Source organism: Cibotium barometz, chromosome 32 (assembly GCF_041138505.1).
Source record: "Cibotium barometz isolate CiBa-2024 chromosome 32, ASM4113850v1, whole genome shotgun sequence".
Lineage (NCBI taxonomy): Eukaryota > Viridiplantae > Streptophyta > Polypodiopsida > Cyatheales > Cibotiaceae > Cibotium > Cibotium barometz.
The window spans coordinates 30,622,176-30,636,878 of record NC_141077.1 but is presented as its reverse complement, the minus strand read 5'-3'; the positions used below and the strand labels follow the sequence as shown (position 1 = coordinate 30,636,878).

General features: G+C 43.6%; 1 protein-coding gene across 3 annotated transcripts; it reads right to left on the bottom strand.

Moving 5' to 3' along the window:
* Nucleotides 1-990: 990 nt before the first annotated feature.
* Nucleotides 991-10,044, bottom strand: LOC147620075 (uncharacterized). 3 transcript variants are annotated; one of them, XM_086772241.1, is made up of 3 exons: nucleotides 9,891-10,044; nucleotides 1,666-1,906; nucleotides 991-1,586 (listed from the first exon to the last, which is right to left on the bottom strand). In XM_086772241.1, the coding sequence occupies exons 2-3, from the start codon at nucleotides 1,888-1,890 to the stop codon at nucleotides 1,539-1,541; spliced, it is 273 nt and encodes a 90-aa protein (XP_086628367.1). In that variant the 5' UTR covers nucleotides 1,891-1,906; nucleotides 9,891-10,044; the 3' UTR covers nucleotides 991-1,538. The 3 variants fall into 3 exon arrangements, with proteins under 3 accessions (XP_086628367.1, XP_086628366.1, XP_086628365.1); XM_086772240.1 differs by having other exon boundaries at nucleotides 9,815-10,003; XM_086772239.1 differs by lacking the exon at nucleotides 9,891-10,044 and adding an exon at nucleotides 2,065-5,772.
* Nucleotides 10,045-14,703: the final 4,659 nt, after the last annotated feature.

Genomic DNA, 14,703 nt, shown 5'->3' with positions numbered 1-14,703 from the left:
TCCAAAAAAGATATTGCGTAACCTGTTTCCAGGCAGAAATCAACTTAGATGAAAGAGGACAGCCGACAATTTTTCCATCGAAATGGTTGAAAATAGCATCCCAATACGTAACAGTCCACTTTCCAAAAGCAGATAAAGACATTGACATACACATGACCCAACATAATAGCCCACGGGCTGGCGCTGTTGTACAAATTCCAACAGCAAAGTGGATTTACGAGCAAGCACATGAAAATGAATATTCAATATGTTCAAGCCACCATGTATCTTTGGAGAACACATCTTTGGCATTGACAAAAGACGAAGACCCTTTTTACGATGTTGAGTTTTTCACACAATTGCCATTGCCAGAGACATAAACCGATCTATATCAGCTTTCCTCCACATAATCAATGGAAGAAAGAACTGTATGTAAGCCATTACAATAGCCTGCACTATCCTGAGACGTACATGAAGAGGCCAAGTGGAAAGCTGCCAATAATCAATTTTGCGATTCAATTTTAGCATAACCCATTGAATCATTTGTGAAGATGACATCTGCCAACCCAAAGGGTAACCCAAACGACGAACGATATGTCCACCAGGAGGTATTCCACCGGGCCACAATACATGATGCCATTGCTGTACATTAAGTGCTTCTCTCTCTCTCTCTCTCTCTCACACACACACACACAGTAAGCACATGTACCCACTTGTGTATGTGTATAAGCATTCGTATGTCTGTGGAGAGGGCGAGAAATAAATCAAGAGACCGAAAGGATCTATTAAACCAGGGCAATTTGTCAGTACTATGATCGGAACATGCACAATGGTAGCTACAAAACTGCAAAGGGGGTGTGTCTACAGTTTCATATGTTGATATGAATGAATGACCTAGCGTTCCATAGAGTAGGTTATGCACTCACTTGCATGCTTGTACAGGCACTTGTGTGTGTTTGTAGAGAGGGGGAGAAAGAAATAAAAATTTATTAACATCTTACAAGGACCACGAGAAAGAAATAAAAATTTATTAACATCTTACAAGGACCACGAGTATCTATGAAACCATGGCAATACAACAATAATGTAACTAAAACATAAACAATTACAGTCAACAAAACCTTCAAAATGGGGGGAATTCGAAAGTTATGTAGGAAATTCTAATTGCATGTGTGTGTGTGGGGGGGGGGGGGGGGGGGGGGGGGGTTGGACCGTGGTACTGAGTCTCATATATTGATGTGTATGTATAATATCATGGAGTACAGATAAGCATGCCATTGTGAGTTAGAAACACGAGGAGCTGATGAGTTCTAGCTAATAATTGTCTCAAACAAACTAGTAAAAAATATGTATAGAACCCAATGTTTGAGACTTCCAGTTCTCATGTACCAATTTAGTTAAATGTTCTTATTATAATAATAACTACCATTTCAAGCAAAACCTCACTTTGGCCATAACAAATATGACCTTAAAATTGAGAACCTACAGCACACCATCATGGTGGTAAGCTATGTACTCCATCCATGTGAAGTCCATAAATGGCTACTTGCTACTAGCCGTTAATGGTCCTCGTGTCTGCTATGAGCTTTTGCCAACCAATACTTTCCCTGTCCATAGAGATAATACTCAAATGGTTGCAAATCTCCAAAGATACTCAAGGAACTAAAAACATCTAGTTAAACTTACCTTCACTGGATCCCTCTCTACACCATAGCCTGAATTGAACATTTGTCCCACAAGTAGCTGCATTTCAGGATCACCCTCTTCAGCAGCAATTAAGTATTCTTTAAACCAGCGCTTCACACAATTGTCCACGACCACTTTCAGCCGAACTCTCTTGCATCTGTGCTTCCCTTCCTTATCATTGATGGTTTTTAATTTTGAGATATCATCTGGTGCTTCCATTGACATAGTGAATGCATGACTTCTGCATAAACAGGAGTAAGGACATTATCCATCTGAAAATATACATTGAATAAGTGTTAAGCCTAAGTTGAACCGAGATAGAATTGCTAGCAAGAGTCAAGACATACACATAACTGTATCCCAACCCCAATGCAAATCACCCTGTGAACTACACCTCACCTGCCCACATAAGTGCTGCCTTTTACCCCAACCATTTCAATCAATCTGCTGCATTTTTGCCCTATTTACTGCATGCTCAAGCTGCTCACTGCCCATTGTCCACATTGCTGTGCTTGTAGCTGCTTTCCATCACCTTGTCCTGCATTACCAACCAGCAAGAGGGGGAGGGGGGGGGGGCGGAGGTTGTTGTGTTACCATTATTCATCTCCTGGTAGTGTGCCCAAGTTATGTGGGTGCCCAGATTTATCCCGGGCAGCACCATATTTTATCCTCATGTTCAGACCCTTGGTTGTAGGGTTGGCCACCCATTTTTCACATGTTTATTTTAGCTAGTCGTGAGTCTTTTTTGGAGCAAGTCGGCCAGCTTATTTTGGGGCTATATAAGCCTTGCCTCCTCCTCATTTGTACTCACCTTGACAGGGGCTTCTAGGCCCGGGTCCTCCCTTACGGGAGTAGTTGTTCATCATGCCCTCACCTACGGGGACCACCCCTTGCACAGGGCTGTTTGTATCATTGCTTCTTCATCTTTATGCAGATTCATTTCTTTCTCTTTGTGCCTATATCTCACGCTTTCCGCTGCACACTCTGACATGGTATCAGAGCACCAGGTTGAGGCTGTTCTACAGAAGGTGTTCTGGCGTTTTTTTTGAGAGAATGATTTCTGCGTTTTTTGATACTGCTGGTTGCAGAGGAGGGAGCGTTTTGGCCTTGCCTGGGGCGGCTGGAGGAGGTATAGGGCAGCCCCTACTGGCTGCGTTTTCTGCAGGTCTGGGGCGGCCAGAGGAGGTACCCTTATGGCTGCGTTTTCTGCCCTTGTGAGCAGGTGACGGGCAGCCACCAATGGCAGCGTTTTGCAGATCTGGGGCAGCCAGAGGAGGAACTGTGATGGCTGCGTTTTCTGCAGGTCTGGGGCGGCCTGAGAAGGTACTGACATGATGGCTGCGTTTTCCTCTACGGTGACCCTCTCTTCTTCTTGGTACACGAGCTGCTTGCTGGTTACAGCAGCGTTTTCTGTTGCATCATCTCATCTGCGTTTTTTGGAGGCAGTGGAGGCAGGTGTTCTTTTCCAGGAATGGTGCCTTCCCACATGGCCTTGAGCCCTTGCTCAGCTAATCTTTGGTTTGTCAGTGTTTTCAGACTCATGGGTGCACACTTGGATTCAGATCCTCGAGGTGTGTGTGGAAGACAGTTAGTCCTTTCCCGGTGGAAGAGGGGTCTATGAGTTTGTGCCAGTTCAGCCTTGTTTTTTTGGTGTACAGGGGGATGTGGTTACTTGGCAACGTGTGCCACTCCTATTCCCTAGGCAGTTGGCCTTCTAGATTACAGGGTACAGGGACATGAATTTCATCCCTAGGATAAGCATTGATTTGGGAGCTTGGTGTACAGGTTGATATCAGCATTCATGCCGAGGCAGAGGCAAGCTAGGTCATTTGGTGACGAGAGCTGTTGTCGAGGTTCACAGGTACTTGCTCAGTTTGCAGGATGGGAACAGGATGCATGGCATGTGTACAAGTTCATTGGATACAGATAGGTACCAGTGGAGCAGCAGTTTGAAGCAGATGATTGACATCAGATTGTGCTTTGGGATGATGAGTTGTGGATGGTTGGTTCCACATGGACACATGACTGGTTGGTTGGGAGCTTGCCAGCTGGGGTTGTCAGGTTTTGGCAAGAGAGCTTCCTTGAGCTCAGTGCCATAGTTAACACCAAAGAGCTCAGGGGGGTGTTGCCATGTGACTGGGTGACTCATAGGGGTGTGTGAGTAGTAGTCCCATCACATGACGGCAAGTTGTGGATACAGGTGTTAAAGGTCGGGTGCCGACAAGATTGTCAGCTAGAGTGCTAGAGTTATGTTTCTTCCACTTGGAGTGTTAGCAAGACAGAGAGGCATTCTTGGACCGAGGGATACATGGAGATCCAGAAACCTAGTATCTAGAGATTGGTGCTCAACAAGCTCAAAGTTGGAGGCTTGAGTACCACGGCTAATGTAGACATTGTGGGCCTCTATAGCATCTAGAGGGGGTGCCAACAGGTCTAGGAGACAGTTTGGCGGTGTTCTCTAAGGAAGCATAATTTTTTTTCTTGGAGGTAGAGAGTCAAACGACATCCTTTCTTAGGCTGAAGAGGGAGCACATTGTGTGGACAGGTGTGACACAATTTCGGTTGGAGATATGGACATCTGGTGGTTCATTTTTTGGATTTTGCTGGACTTCTAGATCGGGAGCAGTTTCTTGGAGTAAGTGGCAAAGATGGGAGCAAATCGACTTCTCGACTTGCTTTGGAGGTTTCCTTTTCCAGCTCCTTGGACCGGTTTCACTCCCAAGATCTAAGAGGGGGTGTTAGCATTATTCATCTCCTGGTAGTGTGCCCAAGTTATGTATCATGGGTGCCCAGAGTTATCCCGGGCAGCACCATATTTTTCCCTCATGTTCAGGCCCTTGGTTGTAGGGTTGGCCACCCATTTTTCACATGTTTATTTTAGCTAGTCGTGAGTCTTTTCTGGAGCAAGTCAGCCTGCTTATTTTGGGGCTATATAACACTTGCCTCCTCCTCATTTGTACTCACCTTGTGACAGGGGCTTCCAGGCTCGGGTCCTCCCTTACGGGAGTAGTTATTCATCATGCCCTCACCTACGCCTTGCACAGGGCTGTTTGTATCATTGCTTCTTCATCTTTATGCAGATTCATTTCTTTCTCTCTGTGCCCTTGTCTTACGCTTCCCGTTGCACACTCGGACCGTTGGGGGGGGCGAGGGGAGAACAAGAGCCGGCTCTAGTCAGTCCACCGATGCTACCATGCCAGCCGATGCACAAAGCACGTGTCGCTTGTGGCAGGATTCATGCACCTGCGCACTACAGACACTGGTGCAATGGGATTTCCATTTAAAACATCTTGAAACACGGACCAAGGCATCACCAATGACTGGTCTTGCCCTTCCTCCTTTCATCTTCCTCCTTACCTGCAGCTCTGCACCTGACCTGCTTCCTCTCCTCCCCTCGCACTGTCCTCTCTGATCCAGCCTGCATTTTTCCAGTGCCCAGCTGTGCACACACCCCCACTTCCTCCCTTCTGCAAGTTTCCTCTCCGCCTCCTCTCTCTGGCTACTGTCTTCTTACAGTGCAGCCCTCATCTCTGATCGTAGCTCTTTTCTTTCTGTCTACCCTTCCCCTTTTCTTATCATTCTTACTCCGTGCGCATTCACCTTTAAACCCCCTGCTTATTCCCTGTTGCTCACCCTCTGTCTCCCTTTTTTGCGTGCTGCTGAAGCCATCCACAGCCTGCCTGCATTCTCTGTGCCACCTTCCTCCACTATCTCCCTAGGCTTTCCAAATAGCTAGTTGGTGCTCTTGATTAAGCATTGCCGAGTGCCCCTAGTATCCCCTTTTTTGGAGAACTCCCTAGCAACTGCTCCATCTTCCACAGCCAAGGCCACCCTTGACTGCCCATTACCAGAAGTGCACCTCCTGCTCCTACTGTCCTAAGTAGCCTTCTACCCTCACCTGCAGATTTGCTGTTGGTAGACCTGTAAAGAACAGATTCAGGATCTCCAAGCTGTCCTCGGGGTACATCTCTGAGCTTCGCCAGATTCTTACAGAACTGTGTTGTAGTCTAATACAATCCCGGTCGGATGATATGGTCGGTTGGTGACTTTGGACCAAGTAGCCAACATGGCTAACTTACGTCCATGGCAACACTAGGTACTATATATAGACACGATTGCAGCCACTTGCAGATAGACTTGATGCAGCAGGGAGTCGGCCCTCTGTTCTTGATCCTCGAGGTACATCATCATCAGCTACACCTGCAGGCGTGGCATCTTCAGCGAGTGCATCTACCCCATTATTTGGGGCTGCTCCACAGCCATCCGCACATGGAACAAATGCTTCCCAGACCCAGGCTTCACGAGGTCCAGTGCAGGCTAGTCTTGTGGCATCATGGCACCCTGGGAGGAGGGCACAAGTAGATGCATCAGTGGCACGGTTTTTTTATGCTGCAGATGTTCCTTTGGTAAAGGCCCGCAACCCATACTTTGCAGATATGGTGAACGAGATTACTTCTTTCGGACCTGGCTATGCTCCACCTTCATCCAAGGCATTGCGCACTACACTTCTAGCCACAGAGAGGACGGCCATAGAGGATGCCTTGGGACCCATTCAGGATGTATGGCGTAGATGTGGCGTCACTAGCATGGGTGATGGTTGGAGTGACACCAGGAGCCGCTCCATTCAGGGTATCCTTGCGTACTCCAGAGGATGTAGCTTTTTTATTAAAGCTATTGACAATTCAGAGGCGGGCAAAACTGCAAAGAGATTGACAAATATTTGGAGTGAAGCCATTGAGTACGTGGGTCCCAATAATGTCATCCAGTTTGTTTCTGATGGAGAGAACTCACCTTAGTTCACCATCTAGTTCATTGTGTTCAAGCACTCTTGTTAGCAAGACATCCTCCATCCAAGTCTATCTAGATTGCCATCAAAGCTCCTTACCCAGACAAACATCCATCAGTTTGTAATGAAAGTTTGCAAGCAGTAATATTGTTTACTCTCCACTTCTTTTTGCAATTCAATGCTTTGTATTGTGCTGATCATGCTTTCGCTATTGTGTTTTCTTACAACTTTTTCCAAACCCGGCCTTGTGCACACATGGAACCTAGGGGCTCTACCCTATCCAAGCACACACAAGTTCTAGAAAACAAAAAAAAATGTAGGTCAATTTGTTGTAAAATAGTTGTGTAATTAAGTTATTTGTCATTCTCCATAGTGTGGGGTTTGTATGGGTACAAACAATTTTTCGATAGAGTACTTGTGGAGTGTCACATGCACTCTGCACTCAGTGCATGGTGACAAGATGGCTCATCATCAAAAGTGCAACAGTTGTACAGTTTTAGAACCCAATAGGATGATATTTGTCGTACGCCGTGACCCCATTGTACATCCTCAGTCCAGGATAAGTCAGGCACGAGCTACGTAAGTCGTTCCTCAGCCTTAGTGGGTCAGTCAGTCAGTCAAGTCCATCAACCCACTTGGAGAGAATCATTCATGCATGTAGAGTCAGTAGAAGCCTTAGGGTTTGCATCAGAAAGCACTCTGTATCCTGCATAATATGCATTCATATGCCTGTGCATCATTTAGAACATCCCCGAAGCCTTAGGGAATTTACTGGGATTTATCTGGTATTTTTTCCATATTTATTAGTATTTATTTAGCATTATTTGCAGTATTGGGCATTTATAAATATAAAACTTTATTAAATGACCAATCTCCAGTTAGTATAAATAGGCTTGCCTAGAGCCTATTCTCTCATTCAGTCTTCGTTGTGCTAAGAGCTCTTCTCCTCAGTCCTAGGAGCATCATTGCCTTCAGCCCTAGACTAATCCAGCCCTTGGAGCTCATAAGCTTGCTTCTCCAACCCTCAAGAACCCTTGCTTCAGATCAACCCTAGGCGCCGTTTCTGTCCACAGCAGTCTCCAGCCCTGAATCAACAGTCTACAGCAGTTTCCAGCCCTGAATCTGCAGTTTGCATCAGTGTCCAACCTTCTGTGCATCATCCATACATGCAGCAGTCATCTGGTGAAGGTAACACAGCATTCATAAGTGTTTTCAGCATTCTAACATAGTGTAGAACAGTCCACCTTCTTCTTCTCTCAGCCTCAGGTATGCAGCCCTTCCTCATGCCCTTGGGAAGAGTGCATAGACTCGAGATCAAGTCATCGAGGTGTTTCTACAGCAGTGTGCAGATCAGCCACTCTCCGATCCTCCGAGATCTTGCGTTTGGCTTATCTACAGTCCAAAGTCATTCTCTCTAAAGAAATAAAGCAAATACTCTCTCGTTATCGGGATAGGGGGCCCTTCAGTGGGTAATTCGGGACCCAATCTGGTGTACTTTTCTCATCTCTCTCTCTCTCAACTCTTTAAAGTTTGAAGTATTAAAGTGGATTGCTAAACTCACGAAACTCAGGATACAGAAGACGGTGTGAGCATTTGTGTGACAGGATCTTCCAATACAAAGACTTCCGCTGCATATCACATGGAGACTTACTTCATTCAGACTGAACCTATGAGTACCTATACTTGGGTTTAAAAAACTAGCCTTCTTAACGGTCGCCCACGTGGCGTCGACAACATATTTGCTGGCCGGCCAACAACAGTGATGCATATATATATATACATATATTGAAAAATCGTCATAATCATCTACTTGTCTTAGTGTTGGACTTCACAAAGTGTTTTTGTGCAGGCGCAGTGCTAGCCAAGAGTGTACAATAGAGGTCATAGGGCTGCAATTGACATTTTCAGTGAGTGATATCCTTTGTACTTGAGTTTTAGTTCTATTACTTCTTCCTTGTAAATAATACAAATAATAGTGTGTGCTGTAATGTGTGATTCTGCTACACTCTTTTCTATCTGTAAAAACCACGGTTGGTATTAGAGCCTGAAACTGGGGGCCACTTCCCGAGAGGTCACCCATGTCCAATCCTAAAATATGGTAGGAAGTCCTCTTTTAGCATTATGCATAAAAATAAGATATGTATTATTTTCTGAACTCAACACTTGTTGTACGCCTCCGTGGAGTACAACCGATGGCTAAAAACTTTAACTTAGTGGAGAAGCATTGAAAGAAAAACGGGGGCTTCTTGTGGATAGACCTTTAGAAATGAGGGTGATGTACAATAATGGCTACAAGTTCCCCAACTGCCTAATCTGAAGGCAAGAGTCGGTTTGCCATAGACTAAGCTGAAGCGCCATGGATCGAGGAGGATTTTTCATGAATGAATAATGGGAAGTAAATGTGGGGGAAGCTGGGGCAGGATGCACGTCTGACCAATATTATCAATCTGCCGACTTACGATAGGTAATAAATGCCCCCACATAATCCACCAAAGGACCTGGTCATTGGTAATCCTGGCATAATCCAGTGTGGTACCCCAACATGATCCATCAACCAACTATGAGTAATCTAATGCCCCAACACTAGGCCACCCACATGGCAACTCAGCCAAGGCACCTAACCCTTCAGGAAGCCTTTCACTTGTCTACCCTGCTGAGGCTCCTGCCTTCTTCCCATCAGACATGGTCTTTTGGATCCCAATTCTCAACCGCTCAACCTCCCTTACCCTCTCATGTGGCACTGCAAAAACCATTGCCCATTTATCATGCACGCAATGCCACATGATACATAGCTTGACAACCAATCGTTTAATACATCCCACTACCACATGCTTATGCATCTACATCTTTCACTCCAATTTTCGACATCATTTCACCTATGTACAAATGTTAGAGAGGCTTGTTATCTTTTGCCCAAACATAGAACCTCTCTTTATGAACCCATATGTAATACATACTATCTGTTCTGCACATTAGGCACAAAGTGGTGAACAACCTGGTCCCTTTGTGTAAGCATAGAATATTCTGTTTATTTGCAGTTGTATGTACACTGCCCTCATGGAGCTACGCAGGTCTTTACACACATAACCAGATCTCAAAATCATGGGGCCTAACAGCGAGTAAATATCCTAAATGCCTCTAAGAATGCTTAATTGACATTAACCTAGATTAATAGCTATCCTAAATAACCTCTGAGAATGTTTAATTGACAATAAACTACATTAAGCTTGAGGAAGTCCACCCTTAGCACGCCTTTTAAGGCTAACTGTTTGATCTTAAAGTTTTTTTTGAAGTTTTTACAGCCCTACTGATTTGACCTTGGAACACTCATGAAAAGCAAAAGGCAAAGCCCAAAACACTTACAGATGATAGGTTGATGTGTATCGGCAAAGCAAGAGAAACGCAGAGCGCTCCTGGTTTTATACGCAGGAAAACTTACAGCGATTTCGTAATGAACAAGCCGCGCCAGCGGACAGGGAGCGCTGTCCGGGCATCGTCGTCCCGCGTAGATTTTGGGCAGCGACATAAGTCATCCCCGTCCCCTGTGGGGGCATCGTGTGTATACTTGGTTTTTTTTCCAAATATTAACTTTAAACATCAACAACACCCACACACCAGGAATCGAACCCATAACCTCAAAACTCTCGACTTCTAACTTTTTCAGCTTGCAAGTTCTATAGTTTTATATTTCTTTCGCACGCATGGGATATCAATCCTCTCACAATAAATTTATGTTGCTTGAGAAGCCTTGCATGGGAACATGAGAAACTCCAAGGGTAGTGTCACAAGGCATGGATTCCTCCCTTAAGGCAATTGTATGTTCAGAAGGTATGATGTCGAGCTTTTTTTACTTCTTGTTGAGGTCAAAGGGAAGCCAACTCATAAATATTGTAGCAAAAGGTCAAAAGGAGAGGCATGCCGAGGTCAGAGGAAAGTCAACTCATAAGTGTATGTAGCAAAAGTTCACAAGGAGTGGCATGTGATGTAGGCTTCACTCCAAGGTTGGAGTTAAAGGATCAAAGGGTGTTTGATGAAAAAAGAAGGATCCAATTTTTCCCCATCACATCTATTATTGCTAATAGATGTATCTAGTTTTCACTGAAATCATCTAAAGGAATACAAGCATTTAATATATCTTCATCCTTACTCTTCTTTGCAGTGCCTTGTAGAGTTACACTATCGAGCACTTTTTTTGGTAGCATAATTATTTCCAAACAAAACACCATGCATATGATGCATTTTCCATGAGAGAAAATCAACCTTAAGGATTTGCAAATCCTTTCGTAAATAGATGTGGTTTGTAGCCCAACAATGCCCCAACCGAGCCTCCCTCATAAAAAGTTCTACCAAGGATGATATCGTTTAAGTTAGGTTGGGTAGAAAAGTTTATAACCACAAAAGTATGGCAAAATTGAAATAAGGAGATCTTAATCTTTAGGTTCTACAAAACTCCCATGGATTTTCTATTGTTTCGTCTACCATTTTTACAATCAGTTTCATTTTCTATAAGGTTGATTTGCGCCACTTTTCCTAACATTGTTTGGTAATGATACTTACTCCCACTCCTCCATCAAGGATAGCTATAGCTTGATACCCTTATGTAAAAATATTGGGAGTGTTACATTCATGTCATCAATCTTGTAATAATGTCCTAGATGGTTCATCGGAATTTGTGCAAGTTGCAACATCAAATTTTCTTCTCCAATCACATTCAAATCCTCCTCAATGGGTGTTGGTAGATTATCATTAGATCATGGTCTAGATAAGAGTTTTCCTTCTACCCATTCTTTCAAATCCATCCATAAGCGTCAGTTTTCTCTTAGCAATGGTCCTATTGGCATCTTGATTTTTGAAGAACGAAAGGTGTAAGTCCTACTAAATCTCATAGTGAATGGTTTGAGTAATTACCAAATTTCATGGATCCTTATTCAGGAATGGTTGATTCCACAGGATAAATTTATCCCCCTTCAACAACAAACATATGATTAAACAATTTCTCCTTCATCTCGAACTCAGAGTCAAACCCTTCCATAATTTGTTCCAGTAAAAGGGGCCCAAAGTTTTTTTAGGTTCCCTTGTAATTTTTGCACTCAGATAAACTATATCTCTATAGCCCGACTGGCTCTTTGTCTCTCATTAAATTTCTCTTGACCCTCCGGGTCTAAGGCTCTTGCTGTAGCCTGTAATTTTTTAATTTCTAGCTCTGTATTAGGATCATTTTAGCTCTATTCTCCATGCCAACTTCACCCTTTTTTTATTGAGCTTGTGCTTCCTCCTAGTTGGATTGTGTGGATATGGTTTCCATAATTTCCTCATCAAACCCCGTCGTGTATAGTCACTGATGATTCACCTCTTCCTACCTACCTCACTCTTCTTCTTCTTTCGGCCTTGAGTGCCGAGTTAGAAGCAAGATTCTTAGTTTGGTCTCTTTGTTAACAATTGTGAGAAAATGTATTGGAGGGAATTCCTATGAAGAAGGCAAGTGGATTTACTCACGTGGAAGAAGGATAGTGCAACAAACCTTGGAAGAAGGTGACTAGAGCAAGGCACCTATGGTAAATCACTTGGAGAGGTAGCTTTTTAGCCTCTCCTCTAGGGTTCCCAAGGGCCTCTCAAGGTACCTCAAACACTCTGGTTAGGTTTAACATTATGCTTGCATGATGTCGATTATGATAATGTTAACAAGCATATATGTTTATTATATTGATGATGATGTTAACAAGCATATATGTTTATTGTTGATGATGATGCTAACATGCATATATGTTTATTCTTAATGATGATGTTAACAGGCATATATGTTTATTTTTTATGATGTTAACCCATAATGATGATGTAAACACGTGAGGTCTTCTATCTCACCTTTTTTATGCTTTCATGATGTTGGCTAATGATGATGATGTTAGCATACATGCCTATTTATCAATAATGATGATGATAACCCATGCACTCTCTCGTATGCCAAGTATGAGGTCTTCTATCTTTGCATATAATGATGATGGATGAAAATATTTTTTTAATGGGCTCTCAATGGTGGCCAAGGATGATCCATTGGGCACCCTAGAGCCCCTTTTCCATAGAGAGCACTTTGGCCCATTTTCGGTTTATCATCATCAACGTCTCCTTGGGGAAATTTTTCTTTGTGCATGGGGCCTTCAATGTAGTGTTTGCTTATTTATTGGTGAGAAGAGAGGATAAAACCATATGTGATGACCATGTATGCTTTTTCAATGTATGCTCTCAATTTGCCCCTCAACAAGCTTAGTTGGAGAAAGTTGGTGGGTGCAAGACCAAGTTTGTGGTGGTTATGGAGGTTCTAATTGGGCATATGGAACAATGTGGTGATTTCAAGTCCATTCAAAGGCTGTGCAATTTGATGTGGGCTTGCATGGCTACTTTGTGGCCTTTATGGAGGTTTCGATTGGGCATGTGGAACAATGTGGTGATTTCAAGTCCATTCAAAGGCCGTGGAATTTGATTAGGCATGTGGTGATTTCAAGTCCATTCAGAGGCTGTGAAATTTGATGTGGGCTTGCATGGCTACTTTGTGTCCTTGTGAGTGGGCTCTCCATGGGGCTCTTAGGTCCTCAAAGGAGCAACATCCAAGAGCCCCCCCATAACCACCATGGTGAGCTCACTCACAAGGCCACAAAGTTTCACAGAATGCTACACACAAGAGGTTGCATCCAATACCTCTCCTATAAGGAGATCATGGCTTTGTGTGGTAAGAGGCATATCCATACTATAGTTTACTATAGTGTAGGCCCCATAGTTATGATTGAATTTAGGCCCTCCATGGTGGCTAAGGGGCATGATTGAATCCCTTGGGGTGGGTTGTGTGTGGGCTCTCCATGGTGGCCAAGGGGCTCATGTGCTCCATTCAGCACCTTTGTGTGGCACCACCTATAAGCTTGTGCGTATGTGGTGCTACAAGGGTGCTCAATGGAGATCACTAGAGCCTTCATAGTGAACATTGTAGGTTGCAAGTTTAGAAGAACATGCAAGGCATCGAGTGATGAGAGTGAGTGATGAGCAAGGTGGCCATGGGTTCGAACACATGTAATGGACAGGGTTGGTAGCCAAGGACCCTTTTGGTACCACTTACAACCATGCACATGTGCAATGCCGGAGACCTCTATGGCGTTAATGCCAGCCATCGTATCATTTTCACCACCTTTCGGCCACAAGCGTTGGAATGGCCAAAATTCACTTGAAAATTGTGTATTATATATTTTACGTGTGTGCTTGCTGCTTGTCTATTAAAGGTGTACCACAGGATTTTAGGTAGAGAGTACTATTTGTAGATTAGGTGTTACACAAGCTAGAGTGGCCGAATGAGCCCTACTAGGACCTAATTTTAACTTTGGCCGCCCAAGAGTGTAAACCCTAGGAGCCACACATAAGAGGCAAAATGTAACTCTCACAACTCATTCTTTATGTTAATTCAATAGAGTGCTCTTCTTCTCTATCTACTATCTTATGCTATTGCTTGCTTCTTGCTTGTTTGAGCTCTTATGTATGCTTGCTTTATTTCTTGCATGTGAGAGAGTAAAGGTGAGAGAATAAGTGGTGAGAGGAGGGTCAAGCTTCCATTGGAGTGTGGCTGGGGAGCTCTTGGGTGCTCCTGCAGCGACAGCGGTAGCCACAAGAATCCCAACAACCAACATTCAACGAGGTGAGTGACACACCCCCATTTACATTTTGTGTGTTAGGCCATGGTAGATTGGCTTCTTGATTGAGGTGTTTATGCTCCTGGTGACTGCGATTGACCGAAGCCCCATGACATTTGGTCATTCCCTATGCCTTTTTTGTGGTGTAAGGGCCCTCCATAAGTGGCACCGTTGAACGGGGGATAGCTCCATCGCATAGCCACTGTGTAATTTGAATGTGTGTGTGTGTGTGTGTGTGTGGTTAATTTCTGTTATGTTTTTGTTTTTTGTTTTTTTCAAGAATGGCAAAAATGAAAGAAAGAAAATGTTTATTTTTCTGATTTGTTATGTTTCCCATTACGAATTTGTGTTTAATTTGTGTTTCTCATTACAATTTATGGTGTTTGTGCAAATTCTAAAGTTTTTGTAATTTTTGGTTTTTTTTGTAATTTCTAGTTTTCTACATTTTTTATGTTTTTGAAAGGAAAAAAACAGTCAGATTACCATATAATGGAAAGAATTCGGTTAAATTGACCTTAGCATAGTTTCTACCCTAATTTTGACTCCTCACATTACGAAATTGGAATAAAAACTAAAATAAGA